General features: G+C 52.1%; 1 protein-coding gene and 1 non-coding gene across 2 annotated transcripts in view; both read left to right on the forward strand.

The window, feature by feature from the left end:
• Positions 1–23,705, forward strand: part of ARAP1 (ArfGAP with RhoGAP domain, ankyrin repeat and PH domain 1) — a 90,405-nt gene that overhangs the window by 55,809 nt on the left and 10,891 nt on the right. The window contains exons 18-28 of the mRNA XM_056858811.1: positions 1,190–1,235; positions 3,159–3,322; positions 4,237–4,449; positions 8,057–8,162; positions 8,438–8,585; positions 9,219–9,305; positions 10,044–10,112; positions 11,222–11,339; positions 18,988–19,101; positions 21,588–21,730; positions 21,989–22,071. Coding sequence (XP_056714789.1) covers positions 1,190–1,235; positions 3,159–3,322; positions 4,237–4,449; positions 8,057–8,162; positions 8,438–8,585; positions 9,219–9,305; positions 10,044–10,112; positions 11,222–11,339; positions 18,988–19,101; positions 21,588–21,730; positions 21,989–22,071 — 1,291 coding nt within the window. The remainder of the gene's footprint in view (positions 1–1,189; positions 1,236–3,158; positions 3,323–4,236; positions 4,450–8,056; positions 8,163–8,437; positions 8,586–9,218; positions 9,306–10,043; positions 10,113–11,221; positions 11,340–18,987; positions 19,102–21,587; positions 21,731–21,988; positions 22,072–23,705) is intronic.
• Positions 3,563–3,634, forward strand: TRNAP-GGG (transfer RNA proline (anticodon GGG)). The gene has a single exon. It is a non-coding gene; the product is annotated as a tRNA-Pro (tRNA).

Raw genomic sequence — 23,705 nt, forward strand, 5'->3', positions numbered from 1 at the left:
ATCTTTATAGACCATCTTTCTCACTGGGATTCAGTGAGGAAATTTGATAAGAAGTGTAAGAGCCTCTGCTTTGCTTGCAGAGGCCCCAGGTTCAGTCCTTGGCATCTCCAACTAAAATATTTAGGTGGTAGGTGATGGGAAAGACCCTTAGAATAATAGAATCATAGAGTTAGAAGGGACCACCAGGGTCATCTAGTCCAACCCCCTGCACAATGCAGGAAATTCACAACTACCTCCCCCCACACACCCCCAGTGACCTCTACTCCATGCCCAGAAGATGGCCAAGGTGCCCTCCCTCTCATCATCTGCCTAAGGTCATAGAAACAGCATTGCTGACAGATGGCCATCTGTGTGTGTTAAGTGCCATCAAGTCGCTTCCGACTCACGGCGACCCTATGAATGAAAGTCCTCCAAAATGTCCTATCTTTGACAGTCTTGCTCAGATCTTGCAAATTGAAGGCTGTGGCTTCTTTTATTGAGTCAATCCATCACTTGTTGGGTCTTCCTCTTTTCCTGCTGCCCTCAATTTTCCTAGCATGACTGTCTTTTCCAGTGACTCTTGTCGTCTCATGATGTGACCAAAATATGATAGCCTCAGTTTAGTCATTTTAGCTTCCAGGGTCAGTTCAGGCTTGATTTGATCTAGAACCCACTGATTTGTTTTTTTGGCGGTCCACGGAATCCGCAACACTCTCCTCCAACACCACATTTCAAAAGAATCTATTTTCTTCCTATCAGCTTTCTTCACTGTCCAGCTTTCACACCCATACATAGTAATAGGGAATACGATGGCATGAATTAATCTAGTCTTGGTGGCCAGTGACACATCCTTACACTTCAAAATATAGCCATCTAGCCTCTGCTTAAAAACCTCCAGGGAAGGAGAGCTCACCACCTCCCAAGGAAGCCTGTTGTTCCACTGAGGAACTGCTCTAACTGTTAGAAAATTCTTCCTAATGTCTAGATGGAAACTCTTTTGATTTAATTTCAACCCGTTGGTTCTGCTCCGACCTTCTGGGGCAACAGAAAACAACCCCGCACCAGAATGCGGAGAATAGAGCCCATAACCACGGATGGGTTACTTAAAGAACTGAGGATCTGGTTGAGGTTTTACCTGCCTTCTTACCAATTTGGTTAATTAATCAGCATTTTAATGCATTCCTGCTTCGTGCTTCTCTTTGCTTTACAGCTATCCAGGGTGACAATGAAGTCCTCGTGCTGGTGGAGAGGAGAAGGTGAGAAAGCTGGGGGGGTGGGATAGACTGATTGGGGGTGGGGGCATTTATGATCTGTGAGGCTTCTCTGTAAAGTTGCCAACTTCCAGGTGGGGCCTGAAGAGCTCCCAGAATGACAAACGACCTCCAGACAACCAAGATTGGTTCCCCTGGAGAAAATGGCTGCTTTGGAGGGTGGACTATGGGATTACGCACCACTGAGGTCCCTTCTCTCCCCAAACCCCTCCCTCCCCATGCTCTGCTTCCCAGATCTCCTGGAATTTCCCAGTCCGGAGATGGCAACCCTAGAAGGGGTTTGCCAACTTTGCTTACAGAATTAAAAGGCAACCGAACTCCCAGGGCGAGTTTGCTGCATAGGATTGTTTTTTCCCTTTATTGGTTGCATTTAGGGTTTTGCGGAAGATTAGAGGACTGGTTAGGTCAGTTCCCATATGTGCCTAATTAGAAGAATAGGGTAGGGGCTGGAAACCCCCATCCAGGGCTCTGTTGAGCCAGGTTTGTTCTGGTGGCCAAGCTCAAATCATACTGTAAAAATGGGTTTCTCTGAGCATGGGCAGCATGCTTCTCTCCTTCACCGCAGCTGCAGTGGGGGGACAGATTCCAACATATCATGGCAAGGCCAGCTGCCCCTCTTTCTGTAAGAAATCCGTCACCCCACGCCATGTTTGGCAGGCTGCAGACTCTGTGGCCCACTGGTTGGTGCTCTCCTTTGGGTCCCAAATGTACAGCCTGTGTTTTTTGTTTTTTGTTTTAACTGCCTAGTCCCAGGCTCGCCCGAACTCTCATCAGATCTTGAGAGCTAAGCAGGGTCAGCCCTGGTTGGTACTTGGATGGGAGACCACCAAGGAAGTCCGCAGCTGCTAAGCAGAGGCAGGCCATGGCAAACCACCTCTGTGTGCTTGTTTGCGCTGACCTGGATGACCCAGCCTAGTCAATTTCATCAGATCTCAGCTGCTAAGCAGAGCCAGCCCTGGTTAATATTTGGATGTGAGACCACCGAGGAATTCCAGGGTTGCTATGCAGAGGCAAGCAATGGCAAACCACCCCTGTATGTCTTTTGCCCTGACCTGGACAGCTAGCCTGATCTTGTCAGATCTTGGAGACCCGGGAGGGTCAGCCCAGGTTAGTGCTTGGATGGGAGACCACCGAGGAAGTCCAGGGTTGCTATGCAGAGACAGGCAATGGTAAACCACCTCTGTATGTCTGTAGACATCACCTGGATGGCCGAGGCTAGCCTGATCTCTTCAGATCTCAGAAACCATGCAAGGTTGGCCCTATTTAGTGCTTGGATGGGAGACCACCAAGGAAGTCCAGGGTTGCTACGCAGAGGCAGGCAATGGCCAACCCCCTCTGAACGTCTCTTGCCTTGAGCTGGATGGCCCATGCTGGACTGATCTCATGAAATCTCAGAAACTAACTGGGGGGGGGGGCTAGTTAGTATTCGAATGGGAGACCACCAAGGAAATCCATGGTCGCTAGCCAGAGGCAGGCAATGGCAAACCACCCCTGTGTGCCTTTTGCCCTGACCTGGATGGCCCAGGCTAGCCTGATCTCATCAGATCTCAGAAGCTAAGCAGTGTCGGCCCTGGTTAATTATTTGGATGGGAGACCACCAAGGAAGTCCAGGGTCGCTACACAGAGGCAGGCAACGGCAAACCACCTCTGATCATCTCTTGCCTTGAAAACCCTATGGGGGCACCATAAATTGGTACAACTTGAGGGCAGTTTTCCCCACCATAATTCCTGAGGAAGAGAAAAGAAAGGATTTGGGGCTTTTCCTCTGGGTTCACCACCGCTTTGCCCTCCAAGGGAGGTGTGAGTGGAGGGCCAATCTGTGCTTTGCATAGAAGGAAGCCACTTGAAAGGAGGAGGATGGGAATCCCCGCATTTCTTAGCCTGCCTTTTCCTCTTCCCCCACCCCAGGACACTGTACATCCAGGCCGAGAGGAAGCTGGACTTCTTGGGATGGGTCGGTGCGATCCAGAAGGCAGCGGGATGCTCTGGAGACACTCTGTCCGAACAGCAGTTGACGGACTCAGATGTCCCCGTCATAGTGGACCGGTGCATCGATTATATCACCCAGTGTGGTACGTGAAAGTCTTTGGGGAGGGGCTGTGATTCAGTGGCAGAGCATCTGCTTGGCATGCAGAAGGTCCCAGGTTCAATCCCCAGGGGCATCTCCAGTTAAAGGGACTAGGCAAGTAGGTGATATGAAAGACAAAATGCCTGAGTCCCTGGAGAGCCACTGCCATTCTGAGTAGACAATACTGACTTTGATGGACCAAGAGTCTGATTCAGTATAAGGCAGCTTCATGTGTTATGGGGAAGGGGGCGTGGCTCAGTGGGAGAGCATCTGCTTGGGATGCAGAAGGTCCTAGGTTCAATCCCTGGCATCTCCAGTTAAAGAGACTAGGCAGGTAGGTGACGTGAAAGACCTCAGCCTGAGACCCTGGAGAGCCATGGAATTTACAATCTTGGGGAAAGGAAAAACTGTATGTAGTCAGACATAAGACATATAGGCTGGACTTTAGGAGAGCTAATTTTAACAAACTTAAACTTATCCTGGGTAGAATCCCATGGTCAGAAATACTTAAGGAGAAGGGAGTTTAGGAAGGGTGGGAGTTTCTTAAAAATGAAATACTGAAGGCACAATCACAAACGATTCCTATGAGAAGGAAAAATGGGAGGAGCCTAAAGAGGCTAGGGTGGCTCCATAAACAGCTTTTTAAAGAGTTGAGAAATAAAAAAAGACTCATTTAGGAAGTGGAAGGAGGGCCTTATAACCAAAGAGGAACATAAACAAATAACTAGTGCTTGTAGGAAGAGTGCTAGGAAAGCTAAAGCTTAGTATGAGCTTAGGCTAGCGAGAGATGCTAAACACAACAAAAAAAGGGTTCTTTTCCTATGTACAGAGTAAGAATAAGAACTTTTATAGTTGAATCCATCCCCTGTCCTCCTCCTTGTTGCTCCTGTTCCAAGAACCCTCTGGTCTCTCCTGCAGGACTGACCTCGGAAGGGATCTATCGGAAGAGCGGGCAGAACTCCAAGACCACCGGCCTCCTGGAGATGCTTCGGAAGGACGCTCGCAGAGTCCGTCTCAAGGAAGGAGAGCATCACGTGGACGACGTCGCCAACACCCTGAAGCGGTTCTTCCGGGAGATTGGCGATGGGCTTTTCACCAAGGACTGTTCCCAGGTCTGGCTCAGGGCAACAGGTAAGGGATTCAGATGCTGTGTCTCAGTGGAAGAGCCTCTCCCTTGCCTGTAGAAGGCCCCAGGTTTAACCCCCAGCATCTCACTGAGACTCAAGGCAGATTACATAGCATAAGTCAAGTACAATCAACCGGATGGGACATCCCATGAACAGTGCAAGAGGGTTTAGACAACAGAAATCTGAAATCAAACAGAGCTGAAAGGAAGCAGGAGCTTGGAGACATGATAAGCGGTGCAGAAATGAGCTAGTCTGGAGACAATTTACAGGCCATTTATGCAAAGCCCCAAAGTAGTCACGGGGTGACCACAAGGAAACAGCCATGCACAAATGGCCACAGTGTTAGGCAGTATTACAGTTGGGTAGGCCACCGTCTTTATCCCTTTACCAATGCAACCTTCTGACCATTTCGTTATGGCACAGTCCTATTTACCTGTTCTGCATGCAAGGGTCAGCGGGCTTTCTGAATACGCTGCAGGAGCATGAGGCATTGCCTTCTGTGGAGACAGATGACGGATCCGTCTAGCCCAGCAGTCCTTCGCTCTGTGATTTTAAGGCAGAACTGCGTCTGCGATCCATTTTCCTGACTCTTTTTTCTTGGTAGCACAAAGCCTCTGGAACAGCTGTTTGAAGAGGGAAGAGGGGGCGCTGAAAATGTCTCCCCACTTCCAGCTGCCTCTGCTGGGGAAAGCATATTAAACATACCGTTCCCCCTTCTAGATGGTTGGGTGCTTAGTATGAGTTTGTTATCCCATTAATGTAATGCTGGGATTTATTTAGATCTGATTTTTTAAACTCTTTTTGGGGATCGTTTGTAAGCAGACTTAAGGCAGGAACAGCAGACTGGAGATTTTAAAGGACTAGAGCAGTGGTATTTGTGGGTGCGTGGCACCCGTCAACATCTTTTATGGCACCCGCCAAGTGTCTTTAGAAAGTGCGCAGCGCCAGGTGGGGCTTTTGCCCAGCAAGGCGTCTGATTGGCCATTGGAGATTTGATCGGCTGTGCAGATTTTAAAAATCATTGCTTTGGCGGCAGCACAAGGATCTGCACCGTGTGACTGAAGGTAAACTGAGGCAGCCATTTTGTGGCTGGCTCCGCCTCCTGCGGCTGCCATTTCACAGCAGCCATTTTGTTGCTGTGCCCACCACGCTGTGTCAGAATTCCATATGTGGCCCACAGGCTCAAAAAGGTTGAGGACCCCTTGCACTAGAAGAGGGCACAGTTCAAAAGAGCTGAATGCTACCTCTTTCTAGTGTTTGGAGGCTGCAGTCAGGAAGGGCTGGACCTGGAAGCAGGGGCCATGCACCTGCTTTGTAATGTCCTTTTGGAAAGATGAATTTGCTGATTTTCACGCCAGGGCTGTGATCGGGCAGGTCTCTCCAGCCTCAGGCCCCTTGGCTCTTCGAGGTATTCCAGCTGCGAAATCCAGCGCTTGCTACTCTAGCTTCACATGGGGTTTTCCATAGTTTCCTTTGGGCTGCTTTATATGTCCATAGTGACAGTTCTAGTGTGAAGCATATTAGTCCACAAGTATGGGTGTGTGTGTGTGTGTGTGGCGGGAGACATGTAGTAGGCTAGCCCGATCTCGTCAGATCTCAGAAGCTAGCAGGGTCGGCCCTGGTTAGTACTTGGATGGGAGACCGTCAAGGAAGTCCAGGGTCACTACACAAAGGCAGGTAATGGCAAACCATGGCTACTAGTAAAAATGGACACTATTCTCTCCAGGATCAGAGGAGCAGGCGTATTATATAAGGTGGTGTGGCATGCAGGTGGGACAATGCTGTTGCAGCTGTCTTGTTTGTGGGCTTCCTGGAGGCACCTGGTTGGCCACTGTGTGAACAGACGGCTGGACTTTAGGGGCCTGAGTTTGATCCAGCATGACCTTTCTTTATGTTCTTATGTTCTTAAACCACCTCTGCTCATCTCTTGACTTGAAAACCCTATGGAGTTGGCATGCAGAAAGTCCCAGCTTCAACCCCCAATTCCCAGCATTTCCAGTGGGAAGGACTAGGTCTTAGATGATGTGAAAGACGTCTGCCCGAGACCCCAGAGAGCCGCTGCCAGTCTGAGTAGACAATACTGACCTTTATGGACCAAGGGTCTGATTCAGTCTAAGGTAGCTTCGTGTGTTTGTGTGACCACGCTGAGCCTGGCGGTCCAGTGAGTGGAGTCGGAATAAGGCAGTGTTGTGGGCTCACCAGCATCTTCCACTCACCCTTTCTTAGATCACCCAGAAATTGCCGCAGTTGTAGGTTTGTTTTTGGAGCCTGGAATTCATTAAAAAGGGAAATCTGGCACCATTGGGTCCCTCCAGCGCCACCTGCTGGTTCCTTTAGCTACATGTGCCAGGGAAAAATAAACCTCTTTTATTTTCCTTTCTATTTCCTGCCCTGCTTTGGGGAGCTCAGAGCTTGTGCAAGACTCTCAGGGGTTTTCTGTCCAGATGCGGGCCTGGTAGGTGCCTGCACTGTTTTAGTAATGCGGGGGGGGGTCCACACTCATTAAGTCTGTCTGGGGAGAGATCGGGGTCTGGGGTCTTGTTGGAAATGTGAGAAGTCGGGTACCCCCCTCTCCTTCCTGACTTGGCCTGAGCCCTCTCCCTTGTTGGCAGATTGTACAGGTAGGCATGTGAGCCATCCTGACATTTTTTTTGGGTGGGGGGTTTCCTGCCCCTCTCCTATTTCTCCACTGAGCAAATATGAAGATTCGCCCCGACTTAAGGAAGTTTCCTTCAACTTAAATGGCTCTTCCACTGGGGGAGTTGGAAGAACACACATGAACCTGCCTCCTACTGAATCAGATCATGGTCCATCAAGGTCAATATTGCCTACTCAAACTGGCAGCAGCTCCGCAGGGTCTCAGGCAGAGAGAGGTCTTTCTCATCACCTTCTGCCAGATTATTTAACTAGAGATGCCAGGAATTGATCCTGGGCCCTTCTGCATGTAAAGCAGAGGCTCTTTCACTGAGCCACAGCCCCTCCCAAGTGTGTAAGTGAACACATGAAACTGCCTTATACTGGATCAGACCCTTGGTCCATGAAGATAAATCTTGTCTACTCAGACTGGCAGTGACTCTCCAGGGTCTCAGGCAGAGACCTTTCACATCATCTACTGCCAGACCCTTTAACTGGAGATGCTGGGGATTGAACCTGGGACCTTCTGCATGCAAAGCACAGGCTCTGCCTCTGAGCCACAGCCCTTCCCCTTGAAGAAGTCTCCTTAGAATGGGCCAAGGCTTCAAACTTTGCTCAGTGGAGCAGGAGGACTGGGGCAGGATGTTGGGTTTTGATGCACCTTGATTTGGATTGTTTCGCCCTTTATGTGAGTTAAATCCTGCATACTGCTTTGAGTTGTTTTACTCATGGAAAGGCAGCAAATTGAGAAATCTGAAGGAGGAGGCCGAGCAGAGCTTCCCGGCATCCCCAGCTAAAAGGACCAGGTGGTACGCCATGTGAAAGACCTCTACCCTAGACCCTGGAGAGCCTCTGCCAGTCAGAGTAGACAATGCTGAGGTTGCTAGGCCAAGGGGCTGTTTCAGTAGAAGGCACCTTCATGAGTGATGCCCTCCCACCTTCGCAGTCCTTTTCACGGGACCCTCTCATTCTTTTAGCTCTCGAGGACAGCAGAGAAAAGATCAGCCAGTATCAGATGCTCCTGAGCAGCCTGCCAGTCGTCAACAGAGCCACGGTGAAGGCCCTGATCAACCATCTGTACCGGTAAGGGAGTGGTTTGGGGAAGGCTCTGGCCATGGCAGGGAAAGAAGGATGTCCAGGGGTCACCCTGTAGGAACGGAGCAAAAAGTCCTCTTGCCTAAGGTTGGCCAAATTAGGGCACGATCAGCTGAGCCGCAGGGCCTCAGAGGTGCCACCCCAGGGCATGCAGAATCCGTGCCTCATTGCCTTTGTGAGTGGACCCTCTCTCCAGAAACCTCTCCCTGTAGGTGGAAACAGTGGTCTCGGTAGCAGACTAAAGATGTTTTGCTTCTTTGCAGCATCCAGTGTTTCTCGGACGTGAACCAGATGAACATGCACAACCTGGCCATCGTCTTCGGGCCGACGCTCTTCCAGACGGATGGCAAAGACTACAAGGCAGGGCGAGTGGTGGAGGATCTCATCCGATGCTACGTGGATATATTCAGTGTACGTTTGGGGAACGGAACGGCCCTGCCCTTCAATTGGGGGAACAAAGAAGGGATGCAGTGATGGAAGGGAGTGCAAGCAGCCAGAGGGGGAAGCTGGGTAGTCAGGGGGCAGCTGGAGGGGGAGCCCAGGCAGCCAGGGGGCAGCTGGAGATGGAGCACGGGAAGCCAGTGGGCAGCTGGAGGGGAAGCCCAGGTGGCCAGGGGGCAGCCGGAAGGGGAGCCCGGGTGGCCAGGGTCTCTGGGAATCGCTGGTGATCACATTTGTTTGAAGTGCACAAAAAAAACGTTGATGATTATTGGAAAGGGGAATTGAGTGGGGGTGATAAATAGAAAGGAAGGGCAGGAGCTCCCTGAATCCTGACCAGTCTTGGTTGTGCTGATGAACAACGACCCACCGTGGTTACTTGTTTGGCAGTGAAAGGAAAGGCACTCTGCACATGCTTGTATGTACCTTCATCTTTTCTGCCTTACATGTTCCATGATAGAGCACGGGCAATGAAGACAGGTCCCGAGCCTGCGTGTACCTTCATTTCCTGCTCTTGCATGGATGCTTCCGGACGCAACCCTTCCTGGCCTAAGCACAGCCCTCTTTGATGGCGTCTTTTCTATTCCGTTTCCAAATGCTCGGCAGGTGGACGAGGAAGAGATGCGGCGGCAGCAAGAGGAAATCGCGGCCATCATGAGGATGCGGATTGCGGGTTCTTCCAGCGGGGCACAGGTAGGCGGAGTGGAGCCTCTATGGCCTGTTTTGGAAATCAAGAGCTGACGCATCTCTGTGCGAATTCTGACGGCTGGGGCAGAGGGTTGTTGGGCCGGGTGGGGCATGGAGAGGGCCAGTGGCTGAGTGGCAGAGCACCTACTTGGCATGCAGAAGGTCCCAGGTTCGATCCCCGGCATCTCCAGTTAAAGGGCCTGTCTCGTCCAGCGCCGGGCCTAGGCAAGTAGGTGATGTGAAAGACCCCTGCCTGAGACCCTGGAGAGCCACTGCCGGTCTGAGTAGACAATACTGACTTTGATGGGCCGAGGGTCTGTCTGATTCAGTACAAGGCAACTTCATGTGACCCTGAAGGTCCCTTTCAATTCTATGTTTCTGTGATTCTAAGTCTTGAGGAGGGAATTGGCAGAAATCAGTGCCACTTTATATATGAGAGCCGGTGTGCTGTAGTGGTTAAGAGTGTTGAACTAGAATCTGCAAGATCTGTGTTCGAATCCCCACTTGTGTCAGGGAAGCTCACTGGGTGACCATGAGCCAGTCACACACAGTCAGCCTAACGTACCTCACAGGGGTTGTTGTGAGAATAAAATGGAAGGCAGAACAATAATAGCAGCTCCCTTGGGCCCCTGGTGGGAAGAAAGGTGGGGTATAAATGAAGTAAATAAAAAACCATCCTTGCAGAGTGGGAAATCAGCTGCTTCCTGAACAGTTTCCTACTCCTTAATCCCTGTCTCCTTCTAGCAAGCCGGTGACTTCATCTGCACAGTGTACCTGGAGGAGAAGAAGACAGAAGCAGAGCAGCACATTAAGGTGTGTGAGGGTTCGCGTGTGGGGGTGGGGAGTCAAGCAGGAGAGGGAAAGGTAGGCCTGCTGGGGTGGGGGGGAGGTGGTCTACCCAGTGGCAAGCGGGGGTTCCTTCTAGTCTCTGTGGAGTGACAGGAGATGGGATGGAGGGGAGGCAGAGACCAAATCGCTTGTGACTGATACTGCGGAAAGGGTATGTGTGTTTGTGCACCATCAAATGGTGCTGCCTGCATGAACGTGTCCGTGAGCATGGATTCCGGCTGGCTAACCTGTGCCTGATAGCAGGCCACCAGAACCAGAGTGACAGGGTTTGGAGCCAGAAATGAGCCAGTGTGGTGTAGCGGTTAAGAGTGTCAATGTCTTGATTTTACCTCTGGCGTGACCCTGCCCTTCCTGGATAGCCCAAACTAGCCTGATCTCTTTAGATCTCAGAAGCTAAGCAGGGTCGACCCTGGCTAGTATTTGGATGGGAGGCCTCCAAGGAACACCAGGGTCGTGACGCGGATGCAGGCAGCTGCCAACCACCTCCAAACGCCTCTTGCCTTCAAAACCCCACCAGGACTAGCCAGCCCCCCCCCAAAAAAGACCCTGCCCATGACTGTGTTTCTCCCCCCCCCCCCCAACCTGGAAAGCCCCAAATATGTTTCCTTTTCCTTGTTGGGAAGGTTCTCCAAATTGCTTAATCTTTCTGATTGTCCTTTTCTGTACCTTTCTCCAGCTCTGGAATAGTCTTTATTTGGCATTCCAAATCTGGCAACACCATAGAAATCATAGAATCATACAGTTGGAAGGGGCCATACAGGCCATCTAGTCCAACCCCCTGCTCAATTCAGGATCAGACTAGAGCATCCCCGACAAGTGCTTGTTCAGCCTCTGCTTGAAGACAGCCAGTGAGGGGGAGCTCACCACCTCCCTAGGCAGCCGATTCCACTGCTGAACAACTCTAACTATAAAAACAAAATTCCTAGGTCCCTTTATGCAAAGGCATTCCAATAATGCAGAGCTGCTAAAGCAAACCCCTTAGAGCGGAGGGTCTTCTCTCATGCTCCAATCCCACCTTTATAGACAGCTCCGGGCTGGCACAGAGGGCTCATTTTAATTTTCCCTGCCTCCAGATTCCAGCCGCCATGACGGCAGAAGAACTGACTTTCGAGATCTTAGACCGACGGAAAGTCGCCACAAAGGACAAAGATTACTGGAGTTGCTTTGAAGTCAATGAGCGGGAAGAGGCAGGTGAGTGAGACCCGTCCGGGCTGCCACCAGGAAGTCTTCAGGATCAGGCCGGTTGTCTAAGCTGTGGCTCCTTCAGGGCTGGGCCAGCAGCACAAGCTTCGCCAGGGCATTGCCCCAACCTGCGTGAGCGCAGACAGAGCGTTGTGAGAGATCCCCCTCTCTGAGTTTGCTTCTCCAAATCAGTTGCTCAGACGTTGATACAGAAACAATAGATTTATTGAAGCCTTCAGGAGATGAGACAGGCACAGGTAGAAAGTTGCAAGTGAGGGGCTATACGGGTTTACAGAATATATTGACTCCAGGGCACTGGGGCACTGGGGTTCACACTTATTGTTATGGGAAGTTACAAGCTTGGCATAATACAAAACATCAGACGGATCCCAGGAAGTCTGGTGCGGCTATCACACTTCCAAGGCCGCACCGGCCTGAGGGAGTACTGGCAGGAAGAACAGCGGGGGGGAAGATACATGGGCCATCAGGCCTGGCGCCTGAGACCAGAAGGTGTGAACTGCTTTTACGAGTTCACTGATAACACCGCAGGTGATGGAAAGCAGAGACACAAAGACAGAGACCCTCACATTCTGCCCCCCTTAAGGCCCCCCTCCGAGAGGACGAGGCTTATCGGGATAAGCGAGGTGGAATTCTCGGACCAAGCGAGGAGCTGCCATGTGGGGTGCGGCCACCCATTCGTCATGAGCGGAGCCAAGGTTTTTCCAGCGAACAAAGTAAAACAGTTTCCCTTTCTTCCATTTGGAATCTAAAACCTTGGATATTTCCAAATGGGTATCCCCTCCTACTACGGTAGGAATCTCATGAGCGGGAGGGGGGTGGAACTGGGGAGCTGCTACATAAGGTTTGAGGAGGCTTATATGGAAGACTGGATGAACTCCCTTGAGAGTCTTAGGGAGACTCAGTTCCACGGTAACCTCGTTGATTACTCTGGTAATGGGGAAAGGTCCTACATAACGGTCGCTCAGTTTTTTGCAGGGGCGAAGAGAGCGGAGGTTTTTGGTGGACAGATAGACTTGCTCCCCCACCTTGAGTTCCCATCCCGGAGACCGGTGTTTGTCTGCTTGTTCCTTGTACTTGCTTTTTGCCCTTTCCAGATTTTTGAGCAACCATGGCCAGGTGGATTTAACCACCTGAATCCACTCCTGAAGATCAGGGGTAGACTGGAGCTCTGGCGAGACGGGGGCAGAACCGAAAGGGCCAAAATCCGTCCCGTATATAACTTGGAAGGGACTAAAGCCGGTAGAGGAATGAGGCGCATTGTTGTACGCATATTCGGCAAATGGCAGCAGGTCGACCCAGTCGTCCTGGTGGAAATTTACATAGCAACGCAAATAACATTCTACTACCGCATTTACTCGTTCCGTTTGACCATCCGTTTGGGGGTGATAGGCGGAAGAAAGGCCCTGTTCCTCCACTCCCATTAACTTTAGGAAAGCCCGCCAGAATTTGGCAACAAACTGGACCCCCCGGTCGGAGAGGACCTTCCTCGGGATCGAGTGTAGCCTGAGGACGTGCGTGATGAACAGTTTAGCTAAGCCCTGGGCTGAAGGAAGACCTGCACATGGAACGAAATGAACCTGTTTGGAAAAGAGGTCTGTGATAACCCAGAGAACCGTTTTCCCCCGACTTGGAGGTAGGTCGGTGATAAAATCCATGGCGATGACTTCCCAGGGACGGGAGGGGTTCTCAAGCGGTTTGAGAAGCCCCGGGGGTTTTCCCATCCGTTTCTTGGCTGTGGCGCAGGTGGGGCAGCTGCGCACATACAACTCTACATCAGATCTCATACCGGGCCACCAGAATTGCCTTCGAACCAGGTGAAGCGTTTTTATGAAACCAAAATGACCCGCTAGCCTGGCCCCATGTACAAGTCCCAATACTTCTTTGCGAAGGGAAGATGGGACATATAGTTTCCCCCCTTGCACCCACCAAGTGTTGGTTCGTTCCAAGCCAGTGGGGAGGAGATGGTGCTCCTCCTCCTGTAAGGAGGCGTCCCGGAGTCGCTGTTGGAATGCTTCCGGGATACCTTTGAGCGTAGGGGGGGTCTCCGGTTGGCGGGCTTGGGATCGGGTGGTGACGGCCAAGCCAGGGACTTCCCCTCGCTGTTCGGGAGTGAACAGGGAGTCGACGGGGCGATCGAAATCGTTGCGATACTGGGGAAGTCGTGACAAAGCATCAGCTAGGGCATTTTCTTTGCCAGGGACATGTTTGAGGGTGAACCGGAATTTTGCAAAAAATTGGGCCCACCGAATCTGTTTGGCATTGAGTTTTCTAGCTCCCTTGAGAGCCTCAAGATTCTTGTGATCTGTGCACACTTCGAACGGCAGCTCGGCCCCCTCCAAGAAGTGTCTCCATATGGTAAGGGCATGTTTGACCGCTGCTGCCTCCTTCTCCCAAATGGCCCAGTTGATTTCGGACTGGGAAAACTTCTTGGAGAAGTAGGCGCATGGCCTCAACCGTCCCCCCTCATCCCTCTGCAATAGGGCCCCGCCCATGGCTACATCCGAGGCATCCACCTGCACCACGAAGGGCTTGGTGCAATCCGGGTGAGCTAAAACGGGTTCGGATGAAAAAAGTAGCTTTAAACGTTCAAAAGCTTGCTGGCACTGGGGAGACCATTGCAGACGGGCTGAGGGGAGTGCGGCGCTAGCCCCCCTGTCCTTGGTACGCAACAGGGCAGTGAGGGGAAGCGCAACTTGGGCAAAGTTGGGAATGAAATTCCGGTAAAAGTTGGCAAACCCCAAAAACTGTTGAAGTTGGCGGCGGGTAGTGGGGGTTTCCCAGTCCCGCACCGCCTGGACCTTGGCGGGGTCCATTTCCAACCCTTGGTGGGAAATCACATACCCCAGAAATGTAATAGAAGGTTGGTGGAATTCACACTTGGACACCTTAGCATACAGTTTGTGCTCCCGCAGCCGCTGGAGCACTTCTCGCACTAGGCGCACATGTTCTTCCATGGTCTCAGAGTAAATAAGAATGTCATCGAGAAATACCACCACCCCCCGAAACAGTAAATCATGCAAAACTTCATTAATTAATTGCATAAAGACACTCGGAGCCCCCGAAAGTCCGAACGGCATGACCAGGTACTCAAACATCCCAAAACAACTGGAAAAGGCCGTTTTGGGTTCGTCTCCTTCTTTGATGCGAATGCGGTGGTAGGCTTCTACCAAGTCCAGTTTGGTGAAGATTCGGCCCTCCTTTAATTGTGCTAGAAGGTCAGGAATAAGAGGGAGGGGGTAAGCATTAGACTGGGTGACTGCGTTCAGTCTGCGAAAGTCAATACACAGTCTTAAATCTCCCGTCTTTTTCTTTACAAAGAAAGCTGGGGCTGAATAAGGAGCCTTGGAGGGGCGTATGAAACCCCTCGCCAGATTGACATCCAGATAGTCTCGCAATACAGTCTTTTCACTAGGGCTCATGGGGTAAACCTTTCCCTTAGACAGTTTGCCTTCCCCTACAATCTCGATGGCACAGTCCGTTTCTCTGTGGGGAGGCAGTTCGTCGCACTCTCTAACATCGAAAACATCAGTAAACTGCGAGTACTCAGAGGGTAATTGAGGAGAGACTGGGGCGGGGGACCCTACCAGTGCGGCGGCTGGAGTTCTGAGTACCCGTTCCTTGTCATGCAACCCACAGGGGTTTTCGGGGAAGGAAAGCACCCGTTTAACCCAATCAATGGAGGGATTGTGTCCCCTTAACCAGTTCATCCCTAACACCACAGGGGTTACAATAGGGGCGATGGTGAAATACAACCGTTCCCAATGTTCCCCCACGGACATAATCACGGCTGCAGTTCTGTGGGTCACAGGGCCCCGTTTAAAGTCACTCCCGTCCATTTGGGAAAAACGGAGGGGTCCCGGAAGCCGCTTGCGCCGGACACCCAACTTCTTGGCAGTTTCCTCATTTATCATGGTGCGGGCACACCCCGAGTCGACCAACGCGGGGACCTCTAACGGGGGACCCCCTTTGGGTAGGGACAGATGAACACGCACAAATACATTGTCCTCTTGGGCGCTTACCATCGGTGGAGCTCCTTGCACAACGATAGGGACGGTCTGCTGCGGAGCCCCCTCTACAGCAGACCGACGGCGTTTTTTGCCGGCTGTTCCCACTCTTCCTCCTCGCTGGAAGAGGGGGACGGGGTGGTGGCTTCCGGGGAGCCGTCCGAATCAAAGACGGTATTTGTAATCCGGGACCCCGATGGGACCGTAGAGTCGGATGCCCCATCCTGGGGGCGCGCGTGGAGAGCGGAGGGTGCGCCGGAGCGCCGGCTCAGTGGTCCACTTCTGCGGCGAGGCTGGCTGTCGGCGGCCGGTTTCGTCGGCTCGGCCTGGGTTTGGCGGGGGGGGGGGTCGGACGGCCTGAGCGAGAGGGGCATTGCGATGCAAAGTGACCCTTTCCCCCGCAGATCAGGCAGACGCCGGCCTCGAACCGCTTGCGGCGTTCCGCGGCCGAGAGACCCCCGCCACCCCCTTGCCGGAGTTCCCGGCCACGGTCACCTCGGGGCCTGGGGTCTCGCCCAAGCCGTTGCTTGGACAAGTTCAGGAGTTGTTTGCGATTCTCGATGTCAGCAGCATGGCGAACCCAACCTTCCACATCCGGGGGGTTCCCTTGCATGAAGGCCCAATGTTGGAGGTCTGGGTTGAGACCCTCCCTGAAACATTGTACCAAGGTAGCTTCACTCCAGTCCAGAATTCGGCTAGCCAGTGACTGGAACTCACTTGCATACTGCGCCACCGACTTAGTCCCTTGGCGCAGTTGCATCAGGGAGGCTTTAGCCCGCTCACCCAGAGTCGGGTCCTCAAAACGGTTTCGGAGCGCTACCATGAACTCGTCCAGGGTTCGCAGCACCGGCGAGCGGAGTTCATACTGCAACACCATCCAGGCAGCCGCCTCCCCTTGCAGTAAGGAAGCCACGTACTGCACCCGGGACTCCTCAGAAACGAAGGTTCGGCCTTGTTCCCGCATAAAAATGTCTACTTGGACCATAAAAAAGGTCAACTGGTCTCCCGACCCGTCATACGTGACTTTCAGGTCCCGACGGGCCGGGGGGGCAGGGGTTGCGGGCGGAACTACCGGCGCCCCGTCTGGGGGAGCACCGGCTGGAGGTTGCAACTTCAGCGCATCTAGGGTCGTGGCCATCTCACCCATTACGCGTTGCATGGTCTCCATCTGCTCCTGCATAGCCCGGCGGTCTTCCTGCCACTGCTTTCGTTCTTCCTCCATGAGGGCCTCTTTGCGGGCCGGGTCCCCTTCGAGTCCCGTGCTAGGGAAGGCCAACCGGCGATCCTTCGCCGCAGTCCGCGAGAGCGACCAGCCCTTGGGAGAGTCCAGCCAATAAGTAAGCCCCCGGGGACGTTCGTCCCGATCTTGGTCGGGGGCGCGACCCTTCGGTTTCTTTGGCTTGGCTCCCTCCTCCTTCGGGTCCGGCTTCTCCGGCTCGTCCGGTTCCTTGGGGGCATCGGGGTTAGGGGTGGTGTCCTCGTCGGCTGACATTCTGTCCAAAGCGGTACAGCTGCAGTCCGAGAGGCAAGGACTTGCAACTTAATGTGAGAGATCCCCCTCTCTGAGTTTGCTTCTCCAAATCAGTTGCTCAGACGTTGATACAGAAACAATAGATTTATTGAAGCCTTCAGGAGATGAGACAGGCACAGGTAGAAAGTTGCAAGTGAGGGGCTATACGGGTTTACAGAATATATTGACTCCAGGGCACTGGGGCACTGGGGTTCACACTTATTGTTATGGGAAGTTACAAGCTTGGCATAATACAAAACATCAGACGGATCCCAGGAAGTCTGGTGCGGCTATCACACTTCCAAGGCCGCACCGGCCTGAGGGAGTACTGGCAGGAAGAACAGCGGGGGGGAAGATACATGGGCCATCAGGCCTGGCGCCTGAGACCAGAAGGTGTGAACTGCTTTTACGAGTTCACTGATAACACCGCAGGTGATGGAAAGCAGAGACACAAAGACAGAGACCCTCACAAGCGTGTCCATGAGCATGGATTCCAGCTGGCTAACCTGTGCCTGTTAGGAACCAGCCATGGTGCCCACCTTTCCTGGTGGCCGCCAAACGTTTTTAGAAAGTGGTTGGGGCCAGGTGGGGCTAACAGGGCTTCTACTTGGCTGCTGGAGACCCAGTTGGCTGGGCAAGTATCTTACTAGTTGCTTGGTGTAGTGTAGTGGCGTGGTGTAGTGGTTAAGAGTGGTGGTTTGGAGCAGTGGACTCTGATCTGGAGAACCGGGTTTGATTCCCCACTCTTCCACATGAGTGGCGGAAGCTAATCTGGGGAACGGATTGGTTTCCCCACTCCTACACATTAAGCCTGCTGGGTGACCTTGGGCTAGTCACAGCTCTCTTAGAGCTCTCTCAGTCCCACCTACCTCACAGGGTGTCTGTTGTGGGGAGGGGAAGGGAAGGTGATTGTAAGCCGGTTTGAGTCTCCCTTAAGTGGTAGAGAAAGTCGGCATAGAAAAACCAACTCTTCTTCTTCTTCTTCTTCTTCTTCTGCTTCTTCTGCTTCTTCTTCTGCTTCTGCTTCTGCTTCTGCTTCTGCTTCTGCTTCTGCTTCTGCTTCTGCTTCTGCTTCTTCTTCTTCTTCTTCTTCTTCTTCTTCTTCTTCTTCTTCTTCTTCTTCTTCTTCTTCTTCTTCTTCTTCTGCAACAGCTGCCACCACGGCAAAGGTATCCTTCACGGCATGACCAAAGGTGTCTACAAGGAAATATTTTTGAACAGTGTAGTCATTCTAAGAGGCATCGTGTCACACAGAGCTTCTGCCTGAAATTTTGAAGAGTTACCTGTTAAGAGGGATGCCTGACCTCAGCGTGGGGTAGTGGTTAAGAGTGGAGGACTCTAATCTGGAGAACCAGGTTCGATTCCCCACTTCTCCACATGAAGCCAGGTGACTTTGGGCTTATCACAGTTCTCTCAGAACTCTCTCAGCCCCACCTACCTCACAAGGGGAGAAGAAGGGAAGGTGATTGTAAGCCGGTTGGAGACTCCTGAAAGGCAGAGAAATTTGGGGTATAAAAACCAAATCTTCTTCTTTTTCATTCCCTGACATTTTGCAGTTGGCTTCGCCTCCACAGGCAGCCATTGTGTGGTTGGCTCCACCTCTTGTGGCAGCCATTTTGTGGCTGGCTCCACCTCTCATGGTACCTGATTTGTGGTTGCACCCGCCACTAGGGTTGCCAGCTCCAGGCGGGGAATTACCTGGAGATTTGGGGGGCGGAGCCTGAGGAGGGCGGGATTTGGGGAGGGGAGGGACTTCAATGCCACAGAGTACAATTGCCAAAGCGGCCATTTTCTCCAGGGGAACTGACCTCTATCAGCTGGAGATCAGCTGTAATAGCAGGAGATCTCCAGCCACCACCTGGAGGCTGGCAACCCTACCTGCCACCCTGTGTTGGAACTCCAAAGCTGCCTGCAGGCTTGAAAACTTTGGAGACCCCCTGCCCTAGAGACAGTAGGTGAAGCTGGAGGCTGTCCAAGAGGCGCACACCCAGGACACCTTTGCAGGGCCGCAGAGGGCGCTGGGCCTGCCTCTCCAGGTGCCAGGAGCGGGTGGGCCCACCGCCTCCCCTGGAAGGTGTGTCCTGCCCCTCCAAAGCGCCTCCCCTTTTCTCTCTGCCTGCAGAACGGCCTTTGCACCACAGCGAGAAGGTCCTGCCCATCATGCACAGCCTGGGGAAGGACAGCTATCTGGTGGTGAAGAGACAGATGTCCATGGAGCACATGCTGGTCTACGCAGGTAAGGTGGAGGCAGCCTCTGAGCAGAGAAGGGCAGCTCTGGCGGTCTTTGGAAGGGCCTTCCTTCGAGGACCTCTGTCTGGTTGCAGAATGTTGGGCTGGGAAGACTCGGGTTCAAATTCCCATTCAACTGGGAAGCTCACTGGAAGGAAGGGTCTTGCCCCTGTTCCTCAGAATGCTGGAATTTTGTGGCCACCCAGGGAATTTTTTAGTGCAGATGATGACACGTAATGATCTTTCGGGAGTCCCTAACACGAGGTATAGTGGTGGTCACTGGCCCGTTGGTGGTGGTGGAAAGTGCTGTCAAGTCACAGCGGACCTACGGCAACCCCGATTGTTTTTCAAGGCAAAAGATGAAGAGAGGTGGTCTGCCATGTCCTGCCTCTGTGTAGCAACCCTGGACTTCCACGGGGGTCTCCCATCCAAGTACTAAGCAGGGCTGACCCTGTGCAGCTTCTATGACCTGCCAAGATCAGGCTAGCCTGGGCCATCCAGGTCAAGCCAAAAGACTTACGCAGGTGGTTTGCCATTGCCTGCCTCTGTGTGACGACCCTGGACTTTGTTTGTGGTCTCCCATCCAAGTGGGTCAGCCCTGCTTAGCTTCTGAGATCTGACAAGATCAGGCTAGCCTTGGCCATCCAGGTCAGGGCAAAAGACAAACAGAGGTGGTTTGCCACTGCCTGCCTCTGTGTAGCAACCCTGGACTTCCTTGGTGGTCTCCCATGCAAGTACTAACCAAGGCCAACCCTGCTTAGCTTCCAAGATCTGATGCTAGCCTGGACCATCCAGGTCAGGACAAGGATATTTGATAAATTCATATAGGATAAGAGACCCATCAGTGGTTATTAGCTAAATGGAGCCTCCATGTAAAGAGGCATGCTAAATGCTGTGGATGAAAAGCAGGGCAGCCCCTCATGTCATGATGTTCTGCTGTATAGGGGTTTGGTTTTCTATTGCAGAGTGAACTCTTTCCCCAAGCCATCGTAGATGGCAATACTGTCTTTTTAGAGAAAGTATTTAATTTAATACTGGTTGTGGGAAAGAAATCCACACTCACCATTAAGTTCAAATGGATTAGGATCATATGTGCTAAGTTCTAGTTGTAGAATTTCAAGTCTGTTTGTCTCTCACTCTGTTTTGACCTGTGCTAACTTTGGGGTTAATGGCGCAGCGTCCTGGGAGATCCCCCCTTCTCTTGGGATGGTTTCTCTCCTGCGCAGAGTCTGACTTCTTTGTCTGATGTGTGCAACAGACAGGTACTGTTGGCAGGTGATGGCGCATGCCATGAGAGGCAGTGTGTAGGCGCATGAGGCCCCGGGGGCACTGTAAAAATAATTCATTGGCTTAGGGAACTGTAAAGCGCTTTGGGCGTTGGAAATGTCAAATTAGCGTTTCTAACTAGAGACACCCCCCACACTTATTTTGAAATAATGCACACAGGGTATCTCTCCTAGTCTTTCCACCTACCGCCCACTGACAGTAGAAACTTTTCTGTCCCTTCAACATATTTTTATGAGACTTAAAATCTCATGGTGAAATTCCCCAGAATTCCTGGGGAATAGATAAGTACACCCGACCTCTTCCATGACAATTATAGACCCTGTGTTTATGAACAACATTCAGAAGAACACCAGCCAAATATCACATGCAGAGTATTTCCTCAGAAGCAAGAGGAGTATGTGCTGTTAGGGTCTGAAGTCCTGGGGTGCTTAACTCTAGGGACCGAGATCCTTAACCATCTTCAAGTACTTGAAGGGCTGTCATATAAATGATGGTGCAGAGTTGTTTTCTGTTGCCCCAGAAGGTCGGACCAGAACCTACGGGTTGAAATTAAATCAAAAGAGTTTCTGTCTAGACATTAGGAAGAATTTCCTAACAGTTAGAGCGGTTCCTCAGTGGAACAGGCTTCCTCGGGAGGTGGTGAGCTCTCCTTCCCTGGAGGTTTTTAAGCAGAGGCTAGATGGCCATCTGTCAGCAAGGCTTATTCTATGACCTTAGGCTGATGATGAGAGGGAGGGCATCTTGGCCATCTTCTGGGCATGGAGTAGGGGTTCCTGGGTGTGTGTGTGTGTGGGGGGGAGGTAGTTGTGAATTTCCTGCATTGTGCAGGGGGTTGGTCTAGAGGACCCTGATGATCCCTTCCAGCTCTAGGATTCTATGATTCTAAAGTCAGCTGTGACTTGAGGGCACACACACACACACACACACACACAAATATAATCCCCAGTCCCATTTCTTCTAGTGAAGCATCTTCCTGAATGTTCTGTTGTAATGCAGCTCCTTTAGAAAACTGCCCTCCTGGACAGTTCTGTTTTGTATTGTTTGCAAAATGCCCGGTGCCAAATGGCTTTCAGAGGCGTTGGTGCATGTCAGAGCGTGCCGTCGTTGTGGTCTGGAGTCACTCTGGTCTTACCTCCCCCTGTTGTGCATCACTGTTGATTTCCCCCTTACCTTCCGTCACACCCCAACCCCCTTGTTTTTCCTCAGCCAGCAGGGTGGGCGACAGCAAGCACGGCATGATGAAATTCCGGGAAGAGAAGAATCTTCTCGGCCTGGGACTCAGCACCGGCTTCCACGACAGATACTTCATCCTGAACAGTGAATGCCTGCGGCTGTACAAGGAGGTGCGGGTAGGTTGGCGCGGGGTCGAGCCCCTTCTGTCTCGGATCTCCTCCGGGGATTTCCAGGGGGGCGGTGGTTCTTCCGACGGGATTTGCCTGGGATCTCGGCTAGGGGTGCAGCCGCCACCCTGACTTCTGCCAGAAGGCTTTCTGGTGAGCCGAGGGATGCAGCCGTTTGGGCTGTCAGGACTTCCTTGGCAATGCGGGCCAGTCCTGTTTGGGCAGTGACTCTTTTCTTCCTCCAACTCTCCTGTTCTCTCTGTCCAGAGCCACAAGCCAGAGAAAGAGTGGCCAGTGAAAAATCTGAAAGTCTACTTGGGAATAAAAAAGAAAGTCCGCCCGTCAACCTGGTGAGCACTTTTGCTTTGAGTTCACATGGTTCAATTCCCCACTCCTCCACATGAGCAGTGGACTCTAATCTGGAGAACTGGGTTCGATTTCCCACTCCTCCACGTGAAGCCTGCTGGGTGACCTTAGGCCAGTCGCAGTTCTCTCCGAACTCTCTCAGCTCCACCTGCCTCACAGGGTGTCTGTTGTGGGGAAGGGAAGGGAAAGCGATTGTAAGCCGCTTTGAGACTCCTTAAAGGTAGAAAAAAGCGGGTTATAAAAACCAGCTCTTCTTCTTCCGGAGCCCTGCTAGGCTGAACTTTTCTATTGGAGCTGCTCTTTGTTAATTGGAATTAAAATTAAAATTACTCCTCCTTAGGGCACTCCTCCCCCCCCCCAACCTTACTGGGTCTCTGCATGAGTCTCTACATGATATCTGTTGGGAGTAGTGACTCAAGCAGAGATGCAACAGGGAGCCTCCCATTTGAACAAACTGTTTTGCTGCACTGGGAAGGATTGAGTGAGCCAATCGTGCCTGATGTACAGCTCTCCAGAAGAGGCTGACCGAAGGGAAACAAGATGTAAACAAAGCAAAACAAAAGGTGCACAAAGAATGTTCAAATATATAAACAATATTTATCCAATGAACCTGACACATTGGGATCATTGAATAAATATTGTTTATATATTTGAACATTCCTTGTGCACCTTTTGTTTTGCTTTGTTTACACCTTTGCTGGTGCATCCGATTTGCGAAGGGAACCAAGGCCAGAGCAATGAATCATGCAGAGGCACAACATCCAACCTCCTGCGGCTTTGTACTTGCATTTTCAGCTCTTACACAACACATTAGCGGGTTCCACCTCTGCTTGTCTCGTACACTGAAACCCTGTGGGGTTGCCATAAGCTGACTGCTACTTGACAGCACTTTTCACAACCACCACCATCGTATTTCAGAGAATCATAGAGTGGGAAGGGACCACCAGGGTCATCTAGTCCAGCCCCCTGCACAATGCAGGAAACTCACAACTACAAAATGGGAAACACACACATTGCAAAACTATCTCCCCCACACACACACCCCAGTGACCCCTACTCCGTGCCCTGAAGATGGCCAAGATGCCCTCCCTCTCATGGACTGCCTAAGGTCATGGAATCAGCATGGCTGATTGGTCTGTCAGGTGCCACCAGCCACTCTATTCATCTGTCCCACGTGGCCCAGCCCTTGCAGGCTGGGACTTGGCCCCGGAGGCCACACAGGAATCTGAACTCAGGCCCCGCCATGTACAGCTCCAGTACCATGCCCTGCAGCATTTTGCCAGCCCTGTTACCCTCCCGTAGACACTAGGGTTGCCAGCTGCAAGTAAGGAACTTCCTGGAGATTTGGGGTTGGAGCCTGAGGAGGGCAGGGTTTGGGGAAGGGAAGGACCTCAGTGAGGCATAATGCCATCAAGTCCACCCTCCAAAGCAGCCATTTTATCCAGGGGAACTGATCTCGGTCATCTGGAGGTGAGCTGCCATTCCAGGAGATCTCCAGGCCCCAACTGGAGTTTGGCACCCCTAACAGACACAGACTCTGGAACAGCCTGTTTCTAAGCATAGAGTTTGGGCCTGCCACCCGACTGAACAGAAGCGCCTACCTCCGCTGGTGCCATGC

Source organism: Euleptes europaea, chromosome 12, assembly GCF_029931775.1.
Source record: "Euleptes europaea isolate rEulEur1 chromosome 12, rEulEur1.hap1, whole genome shotgun sequence".
Taxonomy (NCBI): Eukaryota; Metazoa; Chordata; class Lepidosauria; order Squamata; family Sphaerodactylidae; genus Euleptes; species Euleptes europaea.